Consider the following 26,237-nt stretch of genomic DNA (forward strand, 5'->3'; position numbering starts at 1 on the left):
AGACACAGGAGGATTTAATATTATACTGGAGGTTCTAGCCAAGGGTTTAGGCAAGAAAATGTTCTAAAATTAGTTTGGGGTGAAAATACTAAAAACGTTGAGTTGGCACTTTAAATGGATGCATTGTATGGTATAAGAATTATGTCTCAATAAAGCTGTTTTTATAAAAAATATATTTTAAAGAAGACGTGTGAAATTTTCATTTTAAACAAATTCAGAAATCCCTAGTGGCTGAGAAATGCCATGTTGTTTTCCCATCATCTTAATTAAGAAACATGGGCTCCAAGTATATTTGATTTGCTTAAATTCTATAGGAAGATAGGCAGATCTAAAACCCATATCCCTTTATACCCTATTTTTTAATATTCCCTATATCTTACTCCTGCCATATAACTTAGAAGTACTGTGTTACAGACAGTGAAGATTTGGAATAATTTATAATACTGAAGTTCATTAAAGGGTAAAGAAAGTACTAGATAATCCGATACCAAAACACTAGCAAACCTCCTACGATCCATCACTTTGCTAGACTCAGAGATGAAAGCACTGCCTGATCAAATGTCTCCTCTCAAGAAGGCTCCCTCTGAAACATTCTTCCCTCTTGGCACTCTTCTAGCCTGGGCAGGAAATGTCCTATTTGACAAAACATGCTGTTCCAGAGTTGGGCGGCACTGCTTGTTAAAGCATTATTACATACCACTGGAATTTACCTTCTGTAAATGCACCTGATAGTCCAAATTTTGCCTTATGGAATAATAAGGAAAAATCTATTTCTTCTTTTCTAAGACTTCCCTTAAAATGCTTAAATTTACTATTTAGGAAATCTTACTAAGTAGCTACTATGTGTAGAAGAAAGCACTGTGGGAAATTTAAATATTAACACAAACTGTTTGCTCTGAAGGAGGTTGTAGTCTAATAGTGATAAAACAGGTTCACTATAATATAGAAAAGAAAATACACAGAGGATACAAAAGCATCGGATTTAGAAACAGACAGATTTGGGTTAGAATTCCAGCCTTAAGACTTCTCAGCTATAACCTTAGGGAAATTACTTAATCTCATTACACCTCAGGTTCCTAACTGCAAACTGTCTAAATTGCACAGCTTTGAAAAAAAAGAATTAGAGACAACGTTTGAATACATACACACTGGGTGTGCACACAAATATGTAAATAATAGTGGCTCCTGCTATTCATACTATGACTACCATTACTATAATTATTGTCATTACCATCATCATCATTTCCAAGAAAAACATGAAATCTCACGGGTTTTCAAAGGAAAGAGAGCAAAACTCTTTGGGACAAGTAGGAAACATAAGAAAGATAATCATGATTTCTCCATCCCATGGTATCTTTTCTCCAATATTCCCAGCTCCTTCATCCATACTTCATATGAAATATTTTAATATCCTGGCCTCTCTTCTTTAAATTCTGCCAATATTGTCAAAATTTTCTCAAGCCTTCTGCCAAGGACACAACATAACACTCTAAATGTACTAATCATTCATTCACTTACTAATTCTCCCATTCATTAATTCATTCAAAAGATGTTTCATCACCTTCTGTGTGCCAGGTACTCTACTAGGCTTAGAGATTTTTTTTTAACATGGTTAAGAACAAGTTTCTGTATACACAAAGCTGAGAGTCTGGTGAAGAAAACAGTCATCAAACAGGTATTTGCAAAACCGTGATCTAATACCAAAACTTTAGCAAGCTTTCTATGATCACCAAGTAAGAATCAAAAGAGGTATGTACAAAATTCTGTGGGAATTCCCAGTACATCAAGACAATATTGCCAGATCTATTTATGTTATTTAAGAGTGTATTCATTCTGCGAACCCGTACAGAATCACTCTATTTTTATTGTGGTAACAGACACCATTTTTTTCTCTTTAAGAACTGACTGGTGTGACACTGAAAGGAACTGGGAATGATATGGTCTGGTGTCCCCAGCACAGGGATTAGCAGGTGAACTAAGCTGTGCAACTAGAGTATCCCACAATTCTGGACAGAATGGTTGGTCTGAGATGGGCTCGCAATTCAAGCAGGGCCGGTTAGAGTCTTTTCTGAAACTCTGGTCAGCGCTCCTGCCATCAAAAGTTGTGAGGATGACAGCGGCTTGGGGGGAGACACCACTGGGCATCTGGTACCAAACAAAAGAGCCTGCCTGAGAAGAAAAGCACATGAGTCAAGAATATCAGTGAGAAGAGCAAGAGAAAGTCTTGCTAAAACTGTTTGCTCTATCTTGACTTCCTAGTCACATGACTCAAAAGACTACTGTCCCACCTCCCACCACACCAATTCTTAAAAGTGTTTTTTAAATTCATTAACAGAACTTTACAATTATCCCCAAGTGTGGAAGCAAAACTGTCACCTTGCTCTGCCACCAAAGGAAACATGTACATCGCATCCCACAATCAAGGGAAAAAGCACCACTTTTCACCTTGACAAAACAGACCAAAAAAAAGTTACTCTGTCTAATTTTAGTACCCAAATTAAATAAAAACTTAAGCCTTTTCTGTAAATTGCTGACTCCCTAACAAAACAACATTATCTCCCTGACTTTTGGAAGCAGATATGAGACAACTCTTGTCGATATGATCAACAAGTGAGAGATTTCGTTTTTCAAACATGAACAGCTTAACTGAAAATCATGAATCCTTTGTATTCTTTGGAGGTTTTTTCCCTTTAAGTATCTGTCACATTTTTTATTTATTGAGCCAGGTCTTCCAAAACTTGGATTCTCTTGGAAATATTTTTGGCAAGTTAATGTTTTCTCTTTTCTAAATACTTTTGTATCTGAGACTTCCTTTAGCACAAATAAAGTTTGATTTTATTAATTTAAGCTCATTATTCAAGCACACTCAGGTGTTTCTGAATCTTAATTCTGTCATTCTTGCCAGTTTTACTGATTTACTTATTCCTAATGTCTTCATGCAAGTTAAGGACTTTTAAATAAAATGTTGAAAATAAGTCATCTGAACTCATATTCTTCTTGGTATGAGTTAGAATATGTATAAATACTTTGTTAAATTTATATTCCTATGATGAATACCTGATACAAACTACACTAATTAATATCAACTATACTCACTAGTTGATATCCATTTATTCAAACATTTACATATACTTCTAAAATTAGCCATCTATCTACTTAACCCTATTATTTAGTCCACAATTCTCTGCCTTATCCACAGGGAGATCATGAGAAGCTCTATCAAATATCTTAAAAGATGCCTTCTCTTGATGAATACTGCCCATTATCAATGGTCAACATTCTTTCCAGCTCAAATCTCAAGTGGTGAATCTGTGCATGTGCTTGTATGAAGCTTTATGGGTATAATTCAATATATGTAAAAAGTGGGCTCTAAGTAACTTGTTGAAAACAAAACATACATAAAAATTTCAAGTTAACTCACTACTATGAAACCATGCCTATTCTCTAGCACTGGCCTACGTCACGAGTCACATCTAATGCAGCTTCCTACCCACACACCCACTCATCAGTCACACTTACATCCCTTCAGTTCTTTTGACACACCATGTTCCCTCCCACCTCAGGCCTTTGCCATCCTGCTCCCTCTTCCAGAAATGCTCTCCTCCCAAGCCATGGCCTAGATTTTATACAGCTCTGAAGCCTTCCCAGACTGGGTCAGATTCTCATAAAACTCAGACTTCTCTGCTGTAGCACTAATCACAATTGGAAATAATAATTCATTTTCTTTGACGACTGAATTTCTCTTCCTCTAAAGTCTAGACCGGTGGTTCTCAAATTGCTGAGATCCTGGACCAGCAGAATCAGAAATACCTGGGAACTTCTTAGAAATGTAAATTCTCAGGCCCTGCCCCAGATCTCCTGAAACAGAAAATCTGGGACAGGAATCTCCAGGTAAGTCTGAAGCACACTAAAGTTTGACAGCCACAGATCTACAATCTATGAAAACATTTCTTCTTCTGCCTATCCTTAAGCTCTGCCCTTATCACCCAGCACTTTGTATACAACCAGTGCTCAGTAAAAATTCACTAAATGAATCAATGAATGAGTAGGCATTCCACATTTTTCATGATGTTAATGAGAGAGAGTCTCTTAATCAAGATCAGAATGGTTCCAGTTACCAATTAAAATTTTCCTGAAAAATGACTCCTATAGGCAGGAAGCAATCAAATAACTAAGCTTCAGAATGAACATAGAAACTTGTAACATCCTTGTGTCATATAAATTATAATGTTCAAAGCCTGTATACTTCAATAGCTGCTTCCCTTGATGATCCTCTCCAAACGGGGGAAAATAAGATCAAAGAGAGTATTACAGGACAAAAAGAGCCAAAACACAGTCATTGAACGACCTGGTAAACATCACCAAACCACTGGCAAATCACCAGGCCATTCCAAGCAAGAACAAAATGCCTTTTGAAAAAGATGACACCAGAAAAAAATGAAAATGTTGGAACAAACAAAAATAGAAAAAATTCACATTCACATGTTTAATCTACACTTCTTCACAATATCTGGTATTTAGTTAAGTTCTCATTGCTTTTTGTTTACTTCTGAAGCTAGAAACATTCATCTTGAAATAAGTCTTAAACCACATTTTAAAGAATCACTGAGTTTATGGAGTGCTAGTACATTGTTTTGTTCTATGCTGAGAACATGTTCAGAGTTGACCCAGACTCAATAGAAAAACATAATTTGTGTGTATGTTTGTACACAATGTGCCTGTGGGTGCACGCACATGCACATATATATGTGTGTCTGTGCATGCATGTGTGTGAGCCTGTGCATTCTACATTTAAAATATGGCCTTACTTACTTTTAGGCCCAGGTCAGCTACATTTTGTCACAGTATTTATTGACATAATTAACTACTCATTGACATAATAAAAATATGACTTTTGAGTATTTTCATTATAGCAAAGACAAGATCCATTTGCATTTTAGAATTCATTCATTTAAGCTTCAGTAATAGTGAATTAATGATTATTACATAAAATAAAGTTAATTTGCTTTATTAACAAAGCAAGTTTAGCCAAGAAAAGTTTAGCTAAAAAAACATTATTTCAAATTACTTTCATCCCACCTTAGTGGCTCTCTACATGTATTTTCTAAATAGAAATAGTCCTTACTTGGCCATTATGGTAGGGTCTTCAAGACCTTACCTCAAAACTCCTGTCATTTAAAAGCTATTAGTTTGAATTACTATTCTTATTAAAAATAATAGATGTACTTCTAATCATTGAAATATTCCAGTAATTTAAACTGGCCTTCCCTCAAATTATTTTGAGTTAGTAAGTACTTGCTCACTGCAAATACTAACAGGTACTTGGACTTAAGCATTCAAAAGTAAATTCTTTTTTTTGTTTGTGTTTTGTTTTGTTTCAAGGAATATTAGCCCTGAGCTAACATCAGCTGCCAATCCTCCTCTTTTTGCTGAGGAAGACTGGCCCTGAGCTAACATCCATATCCACCTTCCTCTATATGTGGGACACCTGCCACAGCATGGGTTGACAAGTGGTGTGGATGTCTGCACCCAGGATCTGAACTGACAAATCTCCAGCTTCCAAAGAGGAACGTGTGAACTTTACGGCTGTGCTACTGGACTGTCCCAGTAAATTCTTTTAAAAAAAAAATTAAGGACTAAGGGTAAGATTAATAACCATATAAGATTTACAGATTAGAATCTAAGGATACAAAATTTAAAAATGAAAGTAATACTGACATCTGTACAGATTTTCCAAACTAGGTTAAGAAGTTAAAGGTCATTGTTTCAAAGACACAAACATACAGAAAGAACACTCCATCACAGCCACTTTAATCTCAGTTTCTCCCACTGACAGAGGCTGGTAGAGGCTAACTTTTTAACTAAGAGGATGGCAGGTCAATTGCAGAGTTCATGTGTGTATTTTTCCTCTGGCTAAGTGCCATTTATATGGTAGTTACTTTGCATTTTCTAAATGCAATTACACAGTAATCTGCCGTAACTGAATCAGCCTATGGCTGCGTGGCTTTATTGACCTAATCTACTGAGTGAACAAATAATCAGAGAAGTTCCACATATTTCCATCCTGTGAGTCAGAGTCCACATTTTAAGGCTGTGCCCCTCCCAATGTTACTACTTCTGAAAAAAAATGTTAAAAATAGCCATAATTGGGGCTGGCCCCGTGGCTGAGTGGTTAAGTTCGCAGGCTCCGCTGCAGGCGGCCCAGTGTTTCGTTGGTTCAAATCCTGGGCACGGACATGGCACTGCTCATCAAACCACGCTGAGGCAGTGTCCCACATGCCACAACTAGAAGAACCCACAACGAAGAATATACAACTATGTACTAGGGGGCTTTGGGAAGAAAAAAGACAAAAAAAAAATAGCCATAATTTATTGAGCACTCACTATGTGCCAGGTGCTGTGCTAGGATTCTTAAATTGAGTATTCTCATGGCAGCCTTATGAAGTAGGTACTGATATTATCCCCATTTTGCAGATGAAAAAACTGAGACTTAAAGCAAATAACTTGCACACAGCACTAATAAGCAGTAGATGTGAAAATCAAAGCCACAAAGGCAGGCTTCAGAATCTAAATTCTTAAATTCTCTCTGTACTACTTGTATACAGGTGGTATAAATCAGCTCCTTTAACGCTCTCATGAACAAATTAGAATCTGTTCAAAGTGGGAAGAGGGTTGGATAGCTATGGGATGGAGTTGACTGAACAAGGCCTATACCTTTCCGTCTTTGTCACATGGAGTGTGGATCTGGAAATAGTCTTTAGTGGTGCAGGGAGGGCGGGCCATACACTCGCTGGAGCCTTCCTCTGCAGTATAAAAACACATTTCAGAAATGAGTCATTTCCACTGTGGCTCTAAGAAAAGGCAAAAGTCAAAACAAAGAAAAGCAGACAACTGAAAATAACCTTACCAGAGAAATGCAGGTAGAACTAGCTAGGCCTAAAGAAAAGAAAGGCCTGCATTTTTATTCTCCCTAGAGCAATGAACGTTTCCATGATGCTTTATTCCATTATCACTGAACATTGTAAATTTGGAACAAAGTTTTTAAGTACATCTCTATGCCAATGAATCATCTAAAATTACAATATGAATTTTTTTTAGATTAGTATAAACATATCCAAAGCAGTTACCTGTCAGGTGTGGAATAGAACAAATTACAAAGGGAAAAGTCATGCAGAAAGGCATAACAAGAAGTCATATTTTATCCATCCAATACTGATTCACTTCAGCACTTTAGTTTCTGGCCCACTGTTCCCATCACATTGTATGTGTGACTTCTCGCTTATGACCTCACATTCGACAAACATACACTTCGAAAGAAAAGAACAAAGAGTATAAACTGGTGAAGACTAGTCCTACCTGAAAATTGGGAGTCTTCTGCACACTTTATGCATTCTTTGGCTCCTTTCTGCGAATAGGTGTTTCTGGGACAAACCTGGCAGTTGAATGAACCTGGTTTGTTGCTGAAGGTGCCTGGTTTGCATGGAAAGCACTCTGATGTGTATGCCACCCCTGTGTGGTAATGAAAAACACAGCATGGGAGGGAGGACCCAACAGCAACAAGCAAAGCAGCACCTTCTTGCTTCTACCCAGAAGTGAGAGAGAAATATAATAGTAAGCTCAGCCTTTATCTTTTATCTCACGAATTCAACAGCAAGAAAGTATTTACTGAGTGCAAGGAACTGGGATAGATACTGAATAAAACAATTAAACAAGAGGTTGAAATTTGATAGAGGTATAGTAAATATATAAACCGAGTTGTCAAAAGACAACTTCACTAACTCAGAAGTGGGACAAACTCTAACGACTCCTCCAATTCTATAAGCCTCCCATGCTGTGATCTTTGTGGCTACCTGTTCCCTTTTTCTCTACTGCTCATTAAGTCATAGACAAGACCTATTAGACCCTAGAAATGGCCTGACTTCTCTCCTGATTTGTAATTCCAGCCTTTGCCAGCAGATGTCCCTATGACCAATGAGTTAGTGTCACAGGAATGAGCATGCAGAACATACTAAAATATAAGCCAAACTTCAATAAAGGAGAATCACTGTTTTAATTTAAAGTAGCCCTAATTGGGGCCTGCCCCAGGTCTGTGTGTTCTGCTCTGGCAGCCCGGTTCATGGATTTGGATCCCAGGCATGGACCTACTCCAACTATCAACTATGCTATGGAGGTACAGCTGTTAGCTCAGGGCTAATTCTCCTCAAGCAAAAAAAAGAGGAAGATTGGCCGTGGATGTTAGCTCAGGGCAAATCTTCCTCACATACAAAAAAAAAAAAAGCAGCCCTAATTGAGAATGAACCATGCCAGGGTTTATTGGCCATTCTTCTGAGCCAGAAAATGCCCAGATGGCTCAGAAAAGCAAAAGGTTTAGGACATAGGAGAAGATGTTTATTTTACTGTTACTTTTATGGATATAATAGTGACCTGGGTGAGCTTGAGGCCTGGCACAATAGAGATGTCTTGAATGAAATCTTATTAACAAAGATTTTTTTTTTCTTTAAAGATACATAAAATTTTCATCATGTTTACTTTTTCACTCAGATTAAATAATTCAGTTTAAGGGTACAAAAAAAACTCCAGTCAACTTGCCAGGAACAAAACCAGGGTCTCTAGGCCTGTATGATGCCTAGCATATTAATTCCTGTCCCATGTCCCCTTGAGCCAGCCACAGCAACAATGGAAATAATATTTTAACTAACTAAAAAATGTGATAGGAGACTATTAAAGCAGACTACTGTGAAATACCTTCAATTGTGATATTTTTTACCAACACTGGCTTGACGGCCTTAGAACCCATAAGGATGCCGGTAGTTCTCCAGTATAGTATGTTTGTGCCGGCTTTCAACATTACCTGTAAAGAGAAACACAAGACACTTAGGTCAGATAAACCATGCTACTTCCAACCATACCTAAAAGCTAATCCCTTATACACTTTTCAATGCATTATAATGAAACTCTAGGGGCTTGGCCCAGTGGCACAGCGTTTAAGTGCGCATGTTCTGCTTCGGTGACCTGGGGTTCGCTGGTTCGGATCCCGGGTGCGGACATGGAGCCATTTGGCGGGCCATGCTGTGGCAGGTATCCCACACATAAAGTAGAGGAAGATGGGCACGGATGTTAGCTCAGGGCCAGTCTTCCTCAGCAAAAAGAGGAAGATTGGCTGCAGATGTTAGCTCAGAGCTAAACTTCCTCAAAAAAAAAACATAAATAATGAAACTCTAGGGAAAATAAAAATACATTAATTTGCAACCCATAAATTTAAGTCTACTGTTAATTCAGACCTAAGCTCTACTGAAGTTCACATTTTCTAAAAAATAGATTGCCAACTCAAAAAAAATAGAGTAATAACGAAGGAAAAGAAAATTCTTCAAGTCTGAAAAAGGTAAAATGATTTTCAAAACATTTACACGAAGTGTTGGTTTATATTTAAAAGACACTTATTTTAGAAAGTGAAGGGCATTCAGACCAATTATATATTTATTAGCTGCCACTATTCCTAAGTAGATCTTTGGGCTCTGAAAACAAAAAGGCAACAGACGAGTTTGCTTTCCTTTAAAACTACTTCGTAAACAACACTGCAACAGCAACAGGAGAAAAATACGACTGTTCTTATAGGACAGCCTGATTTAACTGTACAACTCCAGAGCTTAAACACTGGATACTACATCTAATATTTGCTTCCTTTGCCACCAGAACATTTTTCTATTCATAAATCAAACACTTTTCTGATACATTTCATTAGTCAAGCGAACTAATTTTAAGAGTTCCTTGCTTTCTCATTTGCACCCTTATTCTTCTATGTGGTCTCTGGCTGGCCAAATTCAAGCTGTATAAAATTAAAATACAGCCAACTACTTTACCCTGCCAGAGCTTCAGAGAAGTACTGCGTTAAGTACTTTCCCCTTGTATTAAGTCTTCATAAGTGAAGAGAGTATATCTGTTGCCAACGGTTGCTTGTACCTTCAAAGCCCAGCTGAACGAATGCTTAATTAAATGCATCTTAAGTGCTACTAATATCACTTCCAGACATATAAATCAAAAACTTACTCTGAAAGGGTACATTATATTAATTACTCAAGGATGAGGCACCTGCCACAACAAAGGCAAGGACGGTCACTTATTGAAATAGAGCTCAATCTACATTGCAGGCACCACCCTAGGCCCTTCCCATACATCATCCCATTGAACCTGCAAGACTGCTCCCGTTTCTCACACGAAAAATCAGACTCAAAGAGATTAAGCCAATTGCCTAAAAAAACACAACTACCAATAAGCCAGAGTTAGATTTTAAATCCATGTCTTACGCCAAAGAGATAGTACCTCAAATAATAACAGATTCACAGATTGTGATACCTGATATTTGCCTTCAAGCGTTAGCATTGTCCTGTGGAGTAGTACGTAGTTACCTGACTCAATGAGACTAGGGAGGGGAGAACATTGAGCAAGGGGGGGCAAATAAATAGGAAGCAGGTTTAGGCTCCAAAAATGGATGAATTTTGTGATATGCAGAGCTGCCCAACAATGGAGTCAGCACAGTCCCCAACAAGACAAGCTTGAAAATCACTTGTTGGAAAAACTGCAGAGAAAGTTGAATGAAAGGAACTCAAGGATCCTTCCAATGCCAAGAGTCACTGTTTCTCTCCATGTGATAGGCACATCTGTAAACTTACATATCCAGAGGTTTTGTGTATTAGTGTAAAAAGACTTCTCTCTTCTTAACGACCCTTTGAAAAGGTAAAAGTTGAAGTACAATGGGAAAGAGAAGGGAAAGGAACCTAAGGAGAAAGAGAAAGGTAAGAAAAAGTACCTAGAAAGAACCTGTGTCCATGAAACTTAGGGTCAATTTCTTCCCTAACTAGAAATTGTATAAATTAATACGCAATTTTGATTTTTTTAAACTTTAAAAAAAAAGGGTTGAGAAAGGAAGGAGATGAATGGATTGGTTAGAAAGAAGAATAGAGAGAGACTTACAGAGTGAGAGCCCCATTCTCCATTGTCAGTGAGTTTTACCCACTTGTCAGCGGCAGTGTCCATCTCCTGGCACTGATCATTTTGAATCTGTGGATTAAACACAAGGGCCCCAGTAAAGCTTCTTGAATAATGGCTTTAATTAAATTCATTACTCAGCACTGGACAAGCTGCAAGAGTTTCTTTTAGTACATACTAAACAATGGCCATGAGTAATTCTCAACAAGTCAACACACCATGACCTCTGGAGCCTAAGTGACAACTGCATTTGAGTGAACGGTTCTAAGCAAACCATCCTCATTATTGTAACAAAAAGGCTAGCCCATTAAGAGTTAAGGAGGGGGAGACGGAGAGGGAGAGGGGGAGAGAGCAGTTAACACTGAAAATTCACTAAAGGAGAAAAAGTCATCACAAAAATCTGCCCAACTTACCAAAATGTTTTAAAAGCTTGCATTCACCATGCAGGCCCAATAGTATAAAAATAAAGTTTAATTTTACAAGATTTAGGGCAGTAAAATTTTAAATGAGAACTGCTTTGTCTTCAGTTAACCCCAGGACTTAATCCAAATGTGTAGGTAAGGGGCCACAGCCTACGTCAAAGTCTCAAATTTTCACTGGGGGTTAAATGTTAAGCACATGCCATGCCACCTCAAATCAGCTACTATCTTTAGCACTAAACACTCTGTGCTGTCCAGACAATTCTTCCAAAATACCTAAGGAAAACTGCTTTTCCAGGCCTACGAAAAATACAGACATCAAAAAGTCAGACCATCTTTACAGTATTTCACAATAGTCAGCAACAGGGTAGGGTTAAAATAAGATGTCTATTTCTTTCTTCTCTAAATCATCTTGCCACTTCAGTAAGCCTCCTGTCCAGTTTACAAACAACATAAAAATGTCTTCCATGAGAGATATTTCCTAAAGACTTAATATCAGCTACTGAGGAGATCTGCTTTAATTAAATTTAAGTGTCATATTTACATTATAAGCATAATGACCATTTTAATGCAAGTGTTACGACATCTTTAAATAGATTTGGACCCTGAATATACCTTTGGTGGTCCATATTTGGATAGGCAGAAACCTTTTTTTCAGCTGAAATGAGACATCGTGTGTTATTGTGACATTCTTCTGTCATTCTGGAGACCTGAGTTCTGCTATTCATTCTAAAAGTAATTAGTAAAGGTATAACCTTAGTCCAACTGCTTATTCTCTCTAGGTTTCAGTTTCACCATTTACAAAAAAGGAGAGGGGGAGAGCTGAATGAAATTCCCACATACTTCTAAAATTAAATACTTTATTGCTTTAAATTATGTAATGTCCATAGGTATAACTGTATCTTTCAGTCTTCAGACATTTCACTTCCATTAACCATTAGCATGATGACCGTGAAGAGTTGACCCTCTGAGTCAATAATCACTAAAAGAAGGAACATGAACTCGCCATCCCTTTTCAGTCTATAAAAGCCAAAATAACAAAGGCATCATGGAAAGGAAGTAATGAAGCTTCATGACTCAAGAGTATCTTTACTGACAACTCTCAAACGACTTACTAGACAATACAAAACTAAATGCTTATTCTTACAATTATATAATTACCTTGATTCTTAACTTTAGTCTTAGTAATATTGCAAAACTGTCTCATGAAATAGGAAATTATTCACTCTGAGAAGTATTTTGCAAACAAAACGGAGGTTAAAAAGCAAGTCGGTTTGAATGTTGCTTAACATCTTAAACTCAAAGGATATTAGAGTCAGGAGGCTCCTTAAAAGTTCTTGTCACAATCCACTTTACAAAAGAGAATGCCAAGGGCTGGAAAGTTAACTTAATTGCCCAATAACACAACTAGCAACTGCAGAGTTGGGACCTGAGCCAGAATCTCTTGACTTCAAATCTAAGGCTCATACTTTCATGGAAAATATCTCTTCCTAGCAAACTCTTGATTTAGAAATTTCCATTATCAAGTGCAATATAAATTTAGAATTATTAGTACATTTGTTCCTGGAAACTGGACCACAGAAACATTTTACAAGATATTTTCCCAATTACTTGCACAACACACACTTCTTTTGGTATAAGAAGTCAATCTGAAAACATTTTCTCAAGCATTTGAGTCACCACCACCACAAATATTTGCTAGATTAAATTTAGTTTACATAAAATAGTTAAATAATTTTAGTGGTAACAGCCTATTCTGTTAGACTATTATTTTATCCTATATTCTGCAATGCTATTTAATCTCTTAACAGAGACATCAACTAACCCACCCACTGATTCCTTTAGATTGTATAAAACTGATAGAATCAGAAACATGTGGCCACTTCTACTTCTGAAATATTGCCATGATTACACTTAAAAAATTGAAATATTTGAAATTGCAAAGAGAAAAAAAAACCTTTTAAACAAAAACTAAAACTGGTGGAAACATATTTTCAACAAAATAACATTTGTAGCTATTAGAAAAACCAATTGGGGGGCCAGCCCGGTGGTGCAGTTAAGTTCACAGGTTCCACTTTGGTGGCCCGGGGTTCACCAGTTCGGATCCTGGGTGCAGACATGGCATCGCCTGGCAAGCCATGCTGTGGTAGGCATCCCACATATAAAGTAGAGGAAGACAGGCACGAATGTTAGCTCAGGGCCAGTCTTCCTCAGCAAAAAGAGGAGGATTGGCAACAGATGTTAGCTCATGGATAATCTTCCTCAAAAAAAAAAAAGAAAAGAAAAAAAAGAAAAAACAATTAAACTGAATCTTGGCGAAAATATTTTCTACACAAAAAGTCTAAACAAAATGGTCATTTAATAATCATAACCAAAGTAAAACAAGCCCAATGTTACTCTACAAGGTGGGAGTTCAGACATAAAGAAACAATATTAACCATTAGATAAAATATTATAGAAAAAAATTTTTCTTTTAGTATCAAAAGCTTCAGTCAACATGAAAAACTGAAGAGGCATAAAATGGAATGGGAACAACTGATTAGAAGAAATTTTACATGAATTCTCCTTAAAAAGTAAATTCTTGGGGGGTCAACCCTGTGACAAAGTGGTTAAAGTTCCGTGCACTCTGCTTAGGTGGTCCAGGTTCACGAGTTCGGATCCCGGGCACGGACCCACTCCACTCACCAGCCATGCTCTGGAAGCATCTCACATATAAAGTAGAGGAAGACTGGCACAGATGTTAGCTCAGGGCTAATCTTCCTCAAGCGAAAAATTAGGAATATTGGCAATGAATATTAGCTCAGGGTGAAATTTCCTCAGTAAAAAAAAATAAATAAATTCTAGAATATAAAAAAACCCTTACAAAGAACTCAAAGAAGATGTTGTTGTCGACATACTGGTACTCAAAGAAGACATAACCCGACTTCTTAAGGTGCACAGCATAAATCAAAGATACCGTGCAGTCATCACGATTTGACTCTATGTAATTTCCACGAGGGATCCAAGAAGAGCTGTGGAAACAAAACCAAGAGGCATTTTATGTGAGCATTCAGAAACCGCCTCTGTTCACGAGTTATGTAACTCAGATTCAAAAGTAGTTCCATCAGTAAAGCACAGCAGAAAAGACGAGAAGCTTTTCCAGAACTCAAAGGCCAACACATTTACTGGCAAATGTTCATTTCTTATGGCACATGAGCTCCAAAATTGTGGTAAGGTTATGTATCAATTTGCTATGAAACTGTTATTTTTCACCAAAAAATTTGATCACTGTATAGGTGACCACTAATTCTAATAGTCTTATGTGGAATTATTCTTTCAAACAACATACGAAGTTTTATTTATAAACATGTACACATAGCAGGGTGGTGAGGAGGTTCTTGCTATGAGAGAAGAAATAGTCCTTTAAAAAGCCAATCTAAAATGAACCTAAATAAAATGCAGATCACAGTTTCATAGTATATAGTAGGAATAAAAGTCTAATTGGAACTTTTATCTACAAAACAGGACGAAAAATTTTAAAAATACACTGTTAAACAAAATTTGGGTTGTAAATCTAACCATAAGTTAATTCTTAGAATTAATCAATAAGGAATCACATATTGACTTTCTGGGCAAAAAAAATTTCTAACCAAACAGTAGGGCAGCATAAGGTAACATCATTCTCTTCAGATTTAACTTTTTATCTGGATGATAAGAGTGAGATTTTGGCAAATTCTTTTCTTTTTTCTAATAGAAAAAAACCTTAATGAAAGACTGAGACTTCCACATCCCACATGACTAACTGGCGTTGGATTGCCCTTTCTCTTTAATAATCTACTAAACAAAATATATGAGCCATGTTCAAACATTGACAACAGGCAGTGCAGGACTGAGATTCTTGAGAGCAGAAAGACACATGAGATAAAGCCCAAATTGACCTTGACTTCATTCTTCAGGACACTCTCCAGACTATGGCACCAGGACATAGCATCCAAGCAGAGCACAGTGGTCTCACTGAGCTGAGCATCCGAGACGAGTGTTTGGGTCAGCTGAAACAGCTAGAATTCACAGGCCTGAGAATCAGAGAAAACAGAGGCTCCAGAAGTCCACATGGAGTTTCTCCATAGGTCCTGAGGTTAGGGCTGGAGTGTACCTACCAGAGAACAGTCACTAAAAGCTGAAACATAATCATAGAGGTCACTTTAATGGGAGTCATTAGAGCTCCAGGCCAGCCAGAGAGGAGAAAACTTGATAACCATATTGGACACTCATCTGAAACTCTAGAATTTGTACACCTTAGGAATAAGGGCCATGCCAAGAGCAAGTGTCAACAAATGTTTTCATAAAGGGCCAGACAGTAAATACTTCTGGTTTTGTGAACCATCTGGTCTCTCCTGCAATACTTAAGTCCCCCATTGTAGCTCAAAAGCAGCCATAGACAATGCAGAAATAAATAAGCACAGCTGTGTTCCAATATAACTTCATTTACAAAAACAGAGGGAGAGCCCACAGGCTGTAGTTTGCCAATACCTGCACTAGAGTAAAGGCTATGACCTAGAATTAAGTGTAAAACCAGTACAGAGCCACCTTAAAAAACAATAAAACCAGGCCTGAGAAGATCAAGGCGCTCTCCTAGTAAATAAATTGCCTGCCAGAACAAAATTCAACACACTTCAAATGAAGAAAAAAATAACCCACATTCCCTACATCTTAACATTCACAAGGCCCAAGATACAATAAAAATTTACTAGACATACAAAGAAGTGGGAAAATCTGACCCTTAATTGAGAAAAAAGAATTGGGCAAAAGAAACAGACAAGTATTTAAGACAGTTCTTACAAATATAATCAATAACATTAAATAAAAGATGAACACAATGAGTCAAGGGATGGGGAATCGCAAGTATTTGATGGGAAATAAGAATCATAAAATAAACTAAATGGAAATTATATAACTGAAAATTACAATATGTGAAATTTAAAATTCACCAGAGGGGCTTAAGATCAAGTTTGAGACTGCGAAAGAAATGGCCAGTGAACTTAATGATAGAAGAATCGAAATTATGTGATCTGAAGTTTGGAAGAAAAAAAGTGAAAAGAAAACTGGAGCTTCAGTGACTTTTGGACAACATCAAGTGGTCTAAAATACATGTAATTGGAGTCAAAGAAGGAAAAGAGGGAGAGAAAGGGGCAGAAAAACTATTGGTGAAACAGTGGCTAAAATAATTCCCAATCAACCTCCAAATCTCAGTAACTCAGTGAACCTGAAACGCATTAAACACAAAGAAAATCAATGCTGAGTACATTGTAATAAAACTCTTGAATAGCAAAGATATAAAGAACATCTTATAAGTAGTCAGAGAAATGAAGACATTATATAGAGAGGAATTAATCATACAAAATACAGCTAATTTTTCATCACAAACAAGGGAGAGTTCAGAAGGTACTGGAACAACATCTTTAAAGCATAAAAAGAGAAAAGAAAAAGTCCAGAGTCCTATGTTGAACAAAATATTCTTCAAAACTGAGTTTAAAATAAAGATATTTTTAGGTAAACAAAAGCTGGAGAGAATTTGTGAGCAGCAGACCTGCATTACAAGAAATGATAACAGAAATTTTAGAGCCTGAAAAAAATACTAGCTGAGCATTCAAATCTATATAAAGGAAGAAAGAGTACCAATAATGGTAAATATGTAGATAAACATATAAAGCTATATTTTTTCATCTCTTAAATTCATTAAAAAAATGATTATTTAAAACACATTTCCTTGTATTATAGGGTTTATAATATGTTTCTAAATATAACATATGACAATAGCACAAAGAAGCGGGTGTAAATGTAACTATACTGATGTAAAGTTTTACGTAAGAAAAAGTACAGTATCTCTAATTACACTATAATAATGCATATTGTAATTTTTAGCCTTTGCAATCAAGAATTAGCAAAGTTATCTGAAGATATAAAAAATACTAATCATAACAGAAAAAAATTGATAAATTGTAGTTTTTCAAATTTTAAACTTAAAAATATCTTTCAGAAAATGAAAAGGCAAATGCCTCAGACTAGGAGGAAATATTACACACACGTATATGTATATGTGCATATGCATATATTATATGTTAAATATTATATGACTATATACATGACAAGAACTTATGTCCAGAATAACCAAAGAACTACAGCTCAGTAATAAAACAACCCCAAAAAAGTAGAAAATGGGTAAAATATTTTGACACCTCACACAAAAAATAAACACATGGACAACAAACATATGAAAAGTGCTCAACATCATTATACGAAGGGAAATGCAAATTAAAACCACAAGGAGATATCATTTCACAGACACACACGAGAATGGCTAAAATAAAACAAGACAATAATACAAATGTCAGTAAAATGCAGAGTAACTAGAACTCAAGCGCACTGCTGGAGTCTATACTGATGCAACCATTTTAGAAAACACTTTGGCAATTTCTTATGAAGTTCAACATACATCTTCTATATGACCCAACCAACTATAAAGAAGTAAAAAAAAATGCAAGATTGACTAGGTAGAAAAAAGGAAAGAAAAGAGGGAAGGAGGGAGGTAATCATAGCAATATCAGACTGAAATTTACATTAAGAAAATTATACTAGAAGACAGTAGATTGAAAAACTTCTGCTTATCATTCAATTTCTTTAATGAATAAACTATTCCAAGTAGAAAAAGAAGACGTCAATATCTCCTGCCTACCAAGACAAAGATCTGAGGTACCATAACATCCTACTAACACCTTCCATAAGGAACTCTTTTATTTAAACTACATATATACACACACATATATACATTTGTATATATATATATATATATATATAGTACACGTGTGTATATATACACATGTGTGCACATATCTATTCACACGTGTATACACATTTACATATATATTTTGAGAAATAATCCTGTTAATGACGTCTAATGTCATAACCCTATAAAATGAAATGGCCATTATCAGGAAGCAAAAATGTCACTTGGCACAGAGAGAGAGCTAGAAAGCAGGAGGGATTGAGGAAAGGTAGGAAGGACAAAAGGGAGAGAGGGAGAGAACACATCTTTTAGCACAGCTAAATAATTCCCCAGCATCCTTAGCTCATTGCAAAAATTTTGAGTTTCTGAGAAGCCCTTCTTCTCAGAAGATAGCCGATGGCCTAAAGTTTAATTCTCCTAATCACGGCCACATGAAAGGAAATTTTACATAGTCAATGTGCAAGAGAACAGGAAGGGTTACAGCCCAAAGGTAAACACTCTGTGTTTTTTCAAAACAATTTAACATTCCTCCAGCGTTGTCATAGGCAAAGCCAATAATCTCCTATGTAAAACGTAGAAATTAAGCAAAGAAGTGAGTATTTAACCCACTCTCTCTTACAGGAGATAATCAAGGATCTAAATTAAGGTTATGCATTCTTCTTTTCAGAGGAAAAGAAAAAAAAAATCTGAAATCATCCATTAAAAATTAGAGAAGGGTTTGTAGAAACATCACTGGCTTGAATGTAGTTATATTATTAGAAAATTAATTTGTTTTTCTAATAGCTTTATTGAATTTCTGATACAATATATATTACGTCTAGAGAGCAATTATTTTAACCTCATGAAAATTCAGCTACATTATTCATAATGACTGTCCAAAAAAATGACTCTTTGCAACTAGTTTATCTATAATCCCAGTCAGGACCGAGATTACCCCCAACTTCTTTCTGAAAAAGAGCAACCACACACTTCCCAAGTATTCAGTCAAGATACAAAGGCTCCTTTGGATTCTTACTTGTTACAGCCATCTGGCCTGGTGTCAGAAGGGCCGACCACAGTGTCCATGAATGTTGCAACATTGGAAAATCCAGCTGGCAATTCATCCCATTCATCAAATTTGATGCCACTGCCCAAGGAGTAGGTGCCTTCACCACACTTACTGCATACCTGGTTCTTCATTTCTAAATACTCTCCAGAAGCACAGGAGAAAGCTGGAAGGCAGAAGATTGTATAATCCATTAGTCACTGCACTCCCCCATCAACTTCCTCCCCTTCACATTGTCATCAGAATTATTTTTCTAAAGCTCTGATCATGTCACACCCTAATTAAAGCTTTCCAAAGTCTCTTATCACTACATGCACTTCACAATCTGGGCCCAATCTGTTTTACCAGGCTCATCCCTTGTCCCATCCTCTTCCAACCATAACGAAATTTATATCATTCCCAAAATATTTCATCCTCTTTCTTGCTGCTACGCTCTTCTTTCTCTGGAGACACTGACAACCCACCAGCTCTACCTGGAAAACTCCTGTTCCAACTCAGAAAGGACTCTCTTCATAACAGACCTCCCATGCAGGCAGTTGTGCCTCCCTCTGTGTTCCTACAATACTTTTCTCGCAATACTTCCAATAAAGCACGCATGCGCGCGCGCGGGCGCGCGCACACACACACACACACACACACACACACACACACACACACACCATTTATCAGCTCATGGGAGATTCTGAGCTTCCAGAAAACAAGGATTACTTTTTGGATTACTAATTGTATCTGACAAACACTAAGTCCGACTAAAAGGCTGATCCAGTGAGTGAGAATGAAACATAAAGAGGATAATGGATGGGAGGGCAGTGTTTCACACGCAATAGCTAAACAAGTATCCTCACTATGAAGCCATAAGCCCACTTTTCCAATATTCACAACTCCAGCCTAGACATCTCCACAACCTATATCTTATTACTGATGTCACATTCTCTGCTAATTCTGAGAAGTGTATGCAGAGACAGCAGGCAAGGGCAACGTGAAGATCAGTTGACGCAGTTACAGAAAAGAAGGCAGCTCTGAGGCTAAGCTATTATTCATTCAACAAATGCAAATCTATGTCCCCCAAGTGTGTGGTTCTGTGCTCAGAGTGGTATTAGTGACTCAAATATAGCAAAGGGCTTTCTAATCCTTTAATCAGGATATTAAAGAAACAAGAAGAAAATAAAACCTCCAAATTATCCTATGAAGAGAAACAAATCTCTCGGCAGAGAGCAAAGCAGCAAAACCTCACATCTCTTTTGGAAACTTAGCAAGAAATAAAAACAAGCCAATTTTGAAAAACTAATTAAAGAATTAGAGCTAAACCCCACACTCATCTACTTACTTATTCACTGAATAAATATAATAGTTTTCTTCAGCAAAGCTTAAGATGCTGTACAATGAACTTCTAACTCTTGCATCAAGATCCTAAAATTAGTAAAACATCAGAAAATAAGACAAGTTTAAGCAAAGAATATTGCACACTGGCTACAAGGTTAAAACTATCCTGGGACCAGGTTGTACCACTTCCTAATTCTGTGACCTTGAGGGAGTTACTTCATATCTCTAGGCCTTAGTTTCTATCTCTGAAAAATGAGATAATAACCATAGTATATTTACTTTCTGATAAAATAAAGTTCTCTTGGAAGACAGTTTAGTGTCCAAAATTGAACTTTTAACTTAATTAATAAGTAATATTTTATGATAACTTGTTTCAAGGAACTCTAGAAGCTAAAAAGGAGAAGATTGTGTTTGTAAAGTGTGTCTTCTAAACACACTGACACTATTTTAGAGAGTGTTCACCACAATGTAAAAGTCATTAAGAATATCTCCAACTCTTTCAGAGATGTTTCCTTGTCTAAGGCCAGAAAGAAAAAACTGAGAGATAAAGTTGAAAGTTAATGTAGTCAATATTTACTACAGTCAATTCTTGCTATTCACAGTAGTCAAATAAAGTTGTTGTGAACACGAAATTAGCAAATACTGAACAACTGCTCCTATAAACAAGGTCGGATTCCTGCAAGCCTCTGGTCACAATATCTTCACCAACCAGTCAATACATAACCTTGTTTTATGTATGTTTCAGTTTAAAAACATCTTATTTAATATACATTGTTGAATCATTAACATTGAATTTATGTCCAAGAGCACTATAACTCATGCTTGAACTAAGCTTAACATATGTATTTTCTTTGAAAAGTCCATCATGGCCTTCTGGACATTAGGCTCACTAGCCAACACCTTAGCACTACATTTGGGGCCCATTTGAAACAATAAAATCACTAATAAAAAGCACAAAAATGCGGGGAAAAAACTTGGCATTGAATAGACTGTGAAAATGATACTTTGCTGACAAGATGAGAAATGAAATAAGAAGGCAGAATGTCACCTTGTTCGAGCTTAGCCAGGACCATGTGGTCAGTGACTCAAATTTTTCTTGCTCCGTACATGGCTGCAAATGCCTGTGAGGCTATTTGGGGTTTACAAATAAATTTTAGCAAGTAGGAGAATTTGCAAATATGAAACCCATGAATAATGAAGATTGACTGTATTATAACAGAACTGGGGGGCAGGGGGAGATATGATGCCCACTTACCAGAGAAGAAAACTGAGGCACAGTACATTTAAGTTAAGCTGACTAAAAAGGTACCCAGTTAAGAAGAAGCAAGGCTGATATGCAAATTTAGGTCTGTCTGATTCCAAAGCTGCTGCCTCAGGAAATTCAATTCAAGCAATTATTATTATAATCAATGCAAAAAAGGCTAGCAATTCCAACTAAATGCTTTAATAAATTCACATCATTTTTTCACTTCCTATCTTGAACTGTTAAACAACATTTACGTGCATTATAAAGCAATAACCATTCCCCACCCTCAGGTTTCTCTTGAAAAACATACAGAAAACACATTCACAAAATATTTTAGCAAGTTACTAACTTTCATAAGTCTTAATGTCCTCACCTGTAAATGGAAAATGGTAATAATATCTATCTCAAAGAATTGTTGTGGGAATATATAAAATATTTCATGTAGAGCTCTTAACAGTGTGCCCGACATAAACCACACAATAAATGTTGGCTAGAATTATTAATAATATAATTCAGGGGTCTGGGACAATAAGAATTCTGCCACTGGATTGATGATTTCACATTGCTTCAGAATAATTACATAGTCAAATGGGTACAGGGCCTTTAATAATACAATGGAGATAAAGAGGCTGAAGTTATTTATATTTTAATCACTTACTACTCCTCAATCTTTTTTTCCATCTTGGAAGCCAGCTCTAGAGCCACATGTCAAAGGAAGAGAAGAGCTACACGTTCTTGCTAAACACAACTTACTCCATGAGATTATGTCAATACAGTTAGCACCAACGACCTCTTCTGGCAGTCACCAATGATGACCAGACTTTCTTTTTGTGATATCTTCTATCTTAGCCACATCCACTTTCTACTTCATCACTGCTTTCTTGGCATTTGGTTTTTAGTTAGATTATAAGGGCTTTTATAATCTTAGGGACTACACTCTTCATTCACATTTATTTAGTGTACAACTTCGGATCCTTTCAACAAAAGCAGGATGATAGACAGTTATTGTAAACAGCTGTTGTAATTGCTATAAATGTGAGTTGACTATTTCATTTGAATAATTAATCATTTCTAAAATAAATACTGTTTTTCTTCAACAACTTCAAAATCTTAGAGTAACTGAATGAAAGATAAGCAACCTCTGAAGTTCTTGAATATGAGAACAGAAAGATCTTTATTTGCCCAAGATCACACACTACTTAACAGTGGGCGCACTCTGGGATTTCACAATATTTTACCTAAGCATCTGGTTTCGGAAGACTGACGTTTAGAAACCTAGCCTCTTGAAGCTAAACTGTAACCAAAAGGTCATGTGCTAAACTCGACATTCTTTTCTCAGCTTTATGCCTCTCTTTTTCTGACATCTACTTCTGCTACTGTGAATCTGCAGGGTTGAAATATGCAGGTGTGAAGAATCAGATATGGCAAAAAGCATTTATATTAGTCTGTCACCAACTAGCAAATGGCTGGGGCACTTTACTTAACCATCTGTGCCTCCATTCATTCACATTCCAATGAGAATACGCTTTCCCATCCTCCCTCAGAGGACTGCTTGTGGTTCTATGAGAGAGTATGGAAACCACTCTGAAAGAAAGAAGAGACAGGAAAATTCAAAGCATTACTACGATCATGAAATCACCCAGTACAATGTAGCAAATAATGGCTACTGAATTGAATCATTCATATGCTGATTATCATCTATGATTTATGCCTAACATTAAAGAACATCTATTTTGAATCTTTTCACCATAAGGCCCTCTTTGTTTTGCTTTTTATTCCTCCAGAGACCTCATGATTTGAAAGATTACAGCCAGCAATTACATTTATTCATAATTCATCCATTTTTCTATTTAACTCAGTTATTTATAATTTGTCTTCTAAACAGTAAACAGCAATAATAAGTGGTAATAAAAGGATTTTCAATTTACTTGTTTAATGAGATGATGAATTAGTGAGCCTATGCAATCTCATTACAGGTAAGCATCTGGGAATCACAATATATTACATTAATTCACTCCACGATTATTTCTTGAGCACCTGTATTTGGCAGGCAAACACTAGCACCAAGGGTATTTGGGTGAACAAGATGGAAACAGCCATTACTCTCATGGAACTTCTAGTCTAGTCTAGTCTATACTTATCTTCCTCAAAATAGATCAAATCGACATTTTACTAAGGTAAATTCACTATAAAATTCTATCTTATCTGTTAACCTAAGTTAATAGTTAACTAGAAAATAATTACATATATTTATGGGAAAATGACTAATTCAATCAATTTCAGAATTAAGATGAGCCAATAGTCTATTTTCCTTCAATTGTTTAGTTTCATTTAAATAAGATAAAATAAGGTTAAAGCTGTAAACAATGTTATTATTGACTACAAAAGAAGGATAATCTTGCAACTATTATTATCATTCACTGCCATTAAGGGCAGTACAAACAGGGAAAATAATGCATATTTTGTGGACCTCAAAAATAATAAATTTTACCTTCATCAATCATTTATCCAGTCAATTATCATGATCAGATAATTAAAGTCTCAAACACCTGTGAGGTTTATTATTATAATTCTTCTCACAGAAAATAAAAGAAAGTAGGCAATGGCATCTAAGAGAAACTCAACATCATATGGAACCCAGCAAATCTCAGCTCTTCTTCCTCCCTCTGTACTAGTGATGAAAAGAACATTCACACACTATCTTTTCAAGTTCTTACTTGTGAAATACTTAGCAAAGAAAAAAATAATTTTTACCTCTCATTTTACAAAAATGAAAGTGAGACAGGGAGAATCCAAAACAGTGCATTCAAACAGGTCACTCCTGCTGGTATTCTTATTCAGATTAAGGCTTGTTTTTTCCTTGGCTAAAGGGAATCTTTGTTCCCTTTAACTGGGAAGATTTTATTTATCATAAAAGGTGTTTTTCTTGTCAAAATACACAAGGCAACAATGCAGGCTGGTTGTGAGTACATCAACTGTCTGCCATGCTCAACGTAAGGCTGGAGTAGCATAATGGAAGGTAACACTGTCCAGATTCTAATAGTGGCAGACACTGTAATGTTCCCGTGAGGAGCAAATATTCACGAGCATTGAAAAGATGTATTAGTGGTCCACTATACTTCACAAGTTATGTGACCTGGGGCATGACTTGATCATAGACTGAATAAATCATGATATGTAATAAAACTATCAGAATGACCAAAAGGACTGTTGAGATTATCTGGTATAAATCCTCCCAGTACCAATCCCAAATTTCCTCATCTGTGTGACTTTGGGCAACTTGGTTCAACTTCTCTACAGTCAATAGACGCAGACTCTCTATCCAATAGATTCCCATGAGTCCTACGACTCTCTACCCAGTAAACAGACTCCCTGTGGTACCATGCAGCCAGAAGATTTTATTATGGTTAAACTGAGAAAAATCCACTATCCCTATTTCAGGTGAAAAAGAATAGCCTGGAAGTCAAAAGAATAAGTTCTAGTTCCAGTGGAGCTGCTTGGCCACGTGAAGTAACACACGAGATGCTATGTAAACTCCGAAGAGGTACAATAAAATTATTAGAACCAAGTTCTTAAAGCTCAATCCTATCGATAACAATCTAACATTTCTTTAAGACTTGGGGATGAAGTTGTAGGCCATAGGGGTATAATTTTTAAGTTCATATTTAAATAAATAAATTCTTAGAGAAGGAATAAAAAATAATTTTCACCTTTCATTTTACAAAATGAAAGTGAGACAAGAGACATACAAAAGAATACACTAATACAAACCAGTTCTGGCTAATGTTCTCTAATTCACTGTTCTCTGAAAAGAATATTTAGTGAAAGTCTTGCCTCTACATCTCTGAAAACCAATTCTCACTTCTAACATCCAGTCCAATGACTGAGCCCTCCCACAGGCTTTCAGGTAGGACGTTCCCATAGGCTGTCAGGTATGACCATCACTGTGCTTCCTAGGACTGATCAACCAGATACACCCTCCCCCCAAAAAATCACCAACTCCTGGCAGAAAAGCTGATCCATGTAACACCACAGATAACAATCCCCATTAAATTAGCAGAGCCTAGATAAAAAGTTTCCAATTTTTAGTTTCCCAACTAGTCAGAAAAAGAGAACTAAGGTAGTTTTCATCTTAAAAAGAAAATACAAATGTACTTTATTGTAACTTCTTGACTTCAGTATTCAATGTGGCAGGAGACCAATTCCAGTCCATTGGGCAAAGGATGACACAGGTTTACAGAAAAAATACAATGGTGAAGGTGAGGGGAAGGAAAACAGAGTATTTGATGAGGTCACTAAAGGGGGCAGAACACTGCATCTGTGAAATCAGTTTTCTCAACTTCCAATTATGTCCTAACACTTTGATTCTTGTCATCCTGAACTTTTCCTCCTCCTTAGAAAGCGTCAGTCACCCCCTCCTTCCTGATAGCCTCTCCCCTTGATTCTGCAGTTCTG

The 26,237-nt window shown here is 36.5% G+C and overlaps 1 protein-coding gene across 10 annotated transcripts in view; it reads right to left on the minus strand.

The window, feature by feature from the left end:
- The window catches only part of ELAPOR2 (endosome-lysosome associated apoptosis and autophagy regulator family member 2), a 166,430-nt gene that overhangs the window by 49,942 nt on the left and 90,251 nt on the right, over positions 1 to 26,237 (minus strand). For 9 of the 10 annotated variants that reach the window (XR_002807388.2, XR_011438122.1, XM_023639101.2 and 6 more), the window contains exons 3-8: positions 19,184 to 19,379; positions 14,269 to 14,416; positions 10,972 to 11,058; positions 8,746 to 8,851; positions 7,357 to 7,509; positions 6,715 to 6,803 (exon numbers count right to left, since the gene is read on the minus strand). Coding sequence is in view for 8 of the 10 variants with exons in the window: in XM_023639101.2 (XP_023494869.1) it covers positions 6,715 to 6,803; positions 7,357 to 7,509; positions 8,746 to 8,851; positions 10,972 to 11,058; positions 14,269 to 14,416; positions 19,184 to 19,379 (779 nt within the window). In the remaining 2 variants the exon portion in view is untranslated. Of the gene's footprint in view, positions 1 to 6,714; positions 6,804 to 7,356; positions 7,510 to 8,745; positions 8,852 to 10,971; positions 11,059 to 14,268; positions 14,417 to 19,183; positions 19,380 to 20,540; positions 20,625 to 26,237 lie in introns of those variants that run through there. The other variant, XM_070265572.1, reaches the window with a different exon arrangement.

This window comes from Equus caballus, chromosome 4 (assembly GCF_041296265.1).
Source record: "Equus caballus isolate H_3958 breed thoroughbred chromosome 4, TB-T2T, whole genome shotgun sequence".
NCBI classification, from domain to species: domain Eukaryota; kingdom Metazoa; phylum Chordata; class Mammalia; order Perissodactyla; family Equidae; genus Equus; species Equus caballus.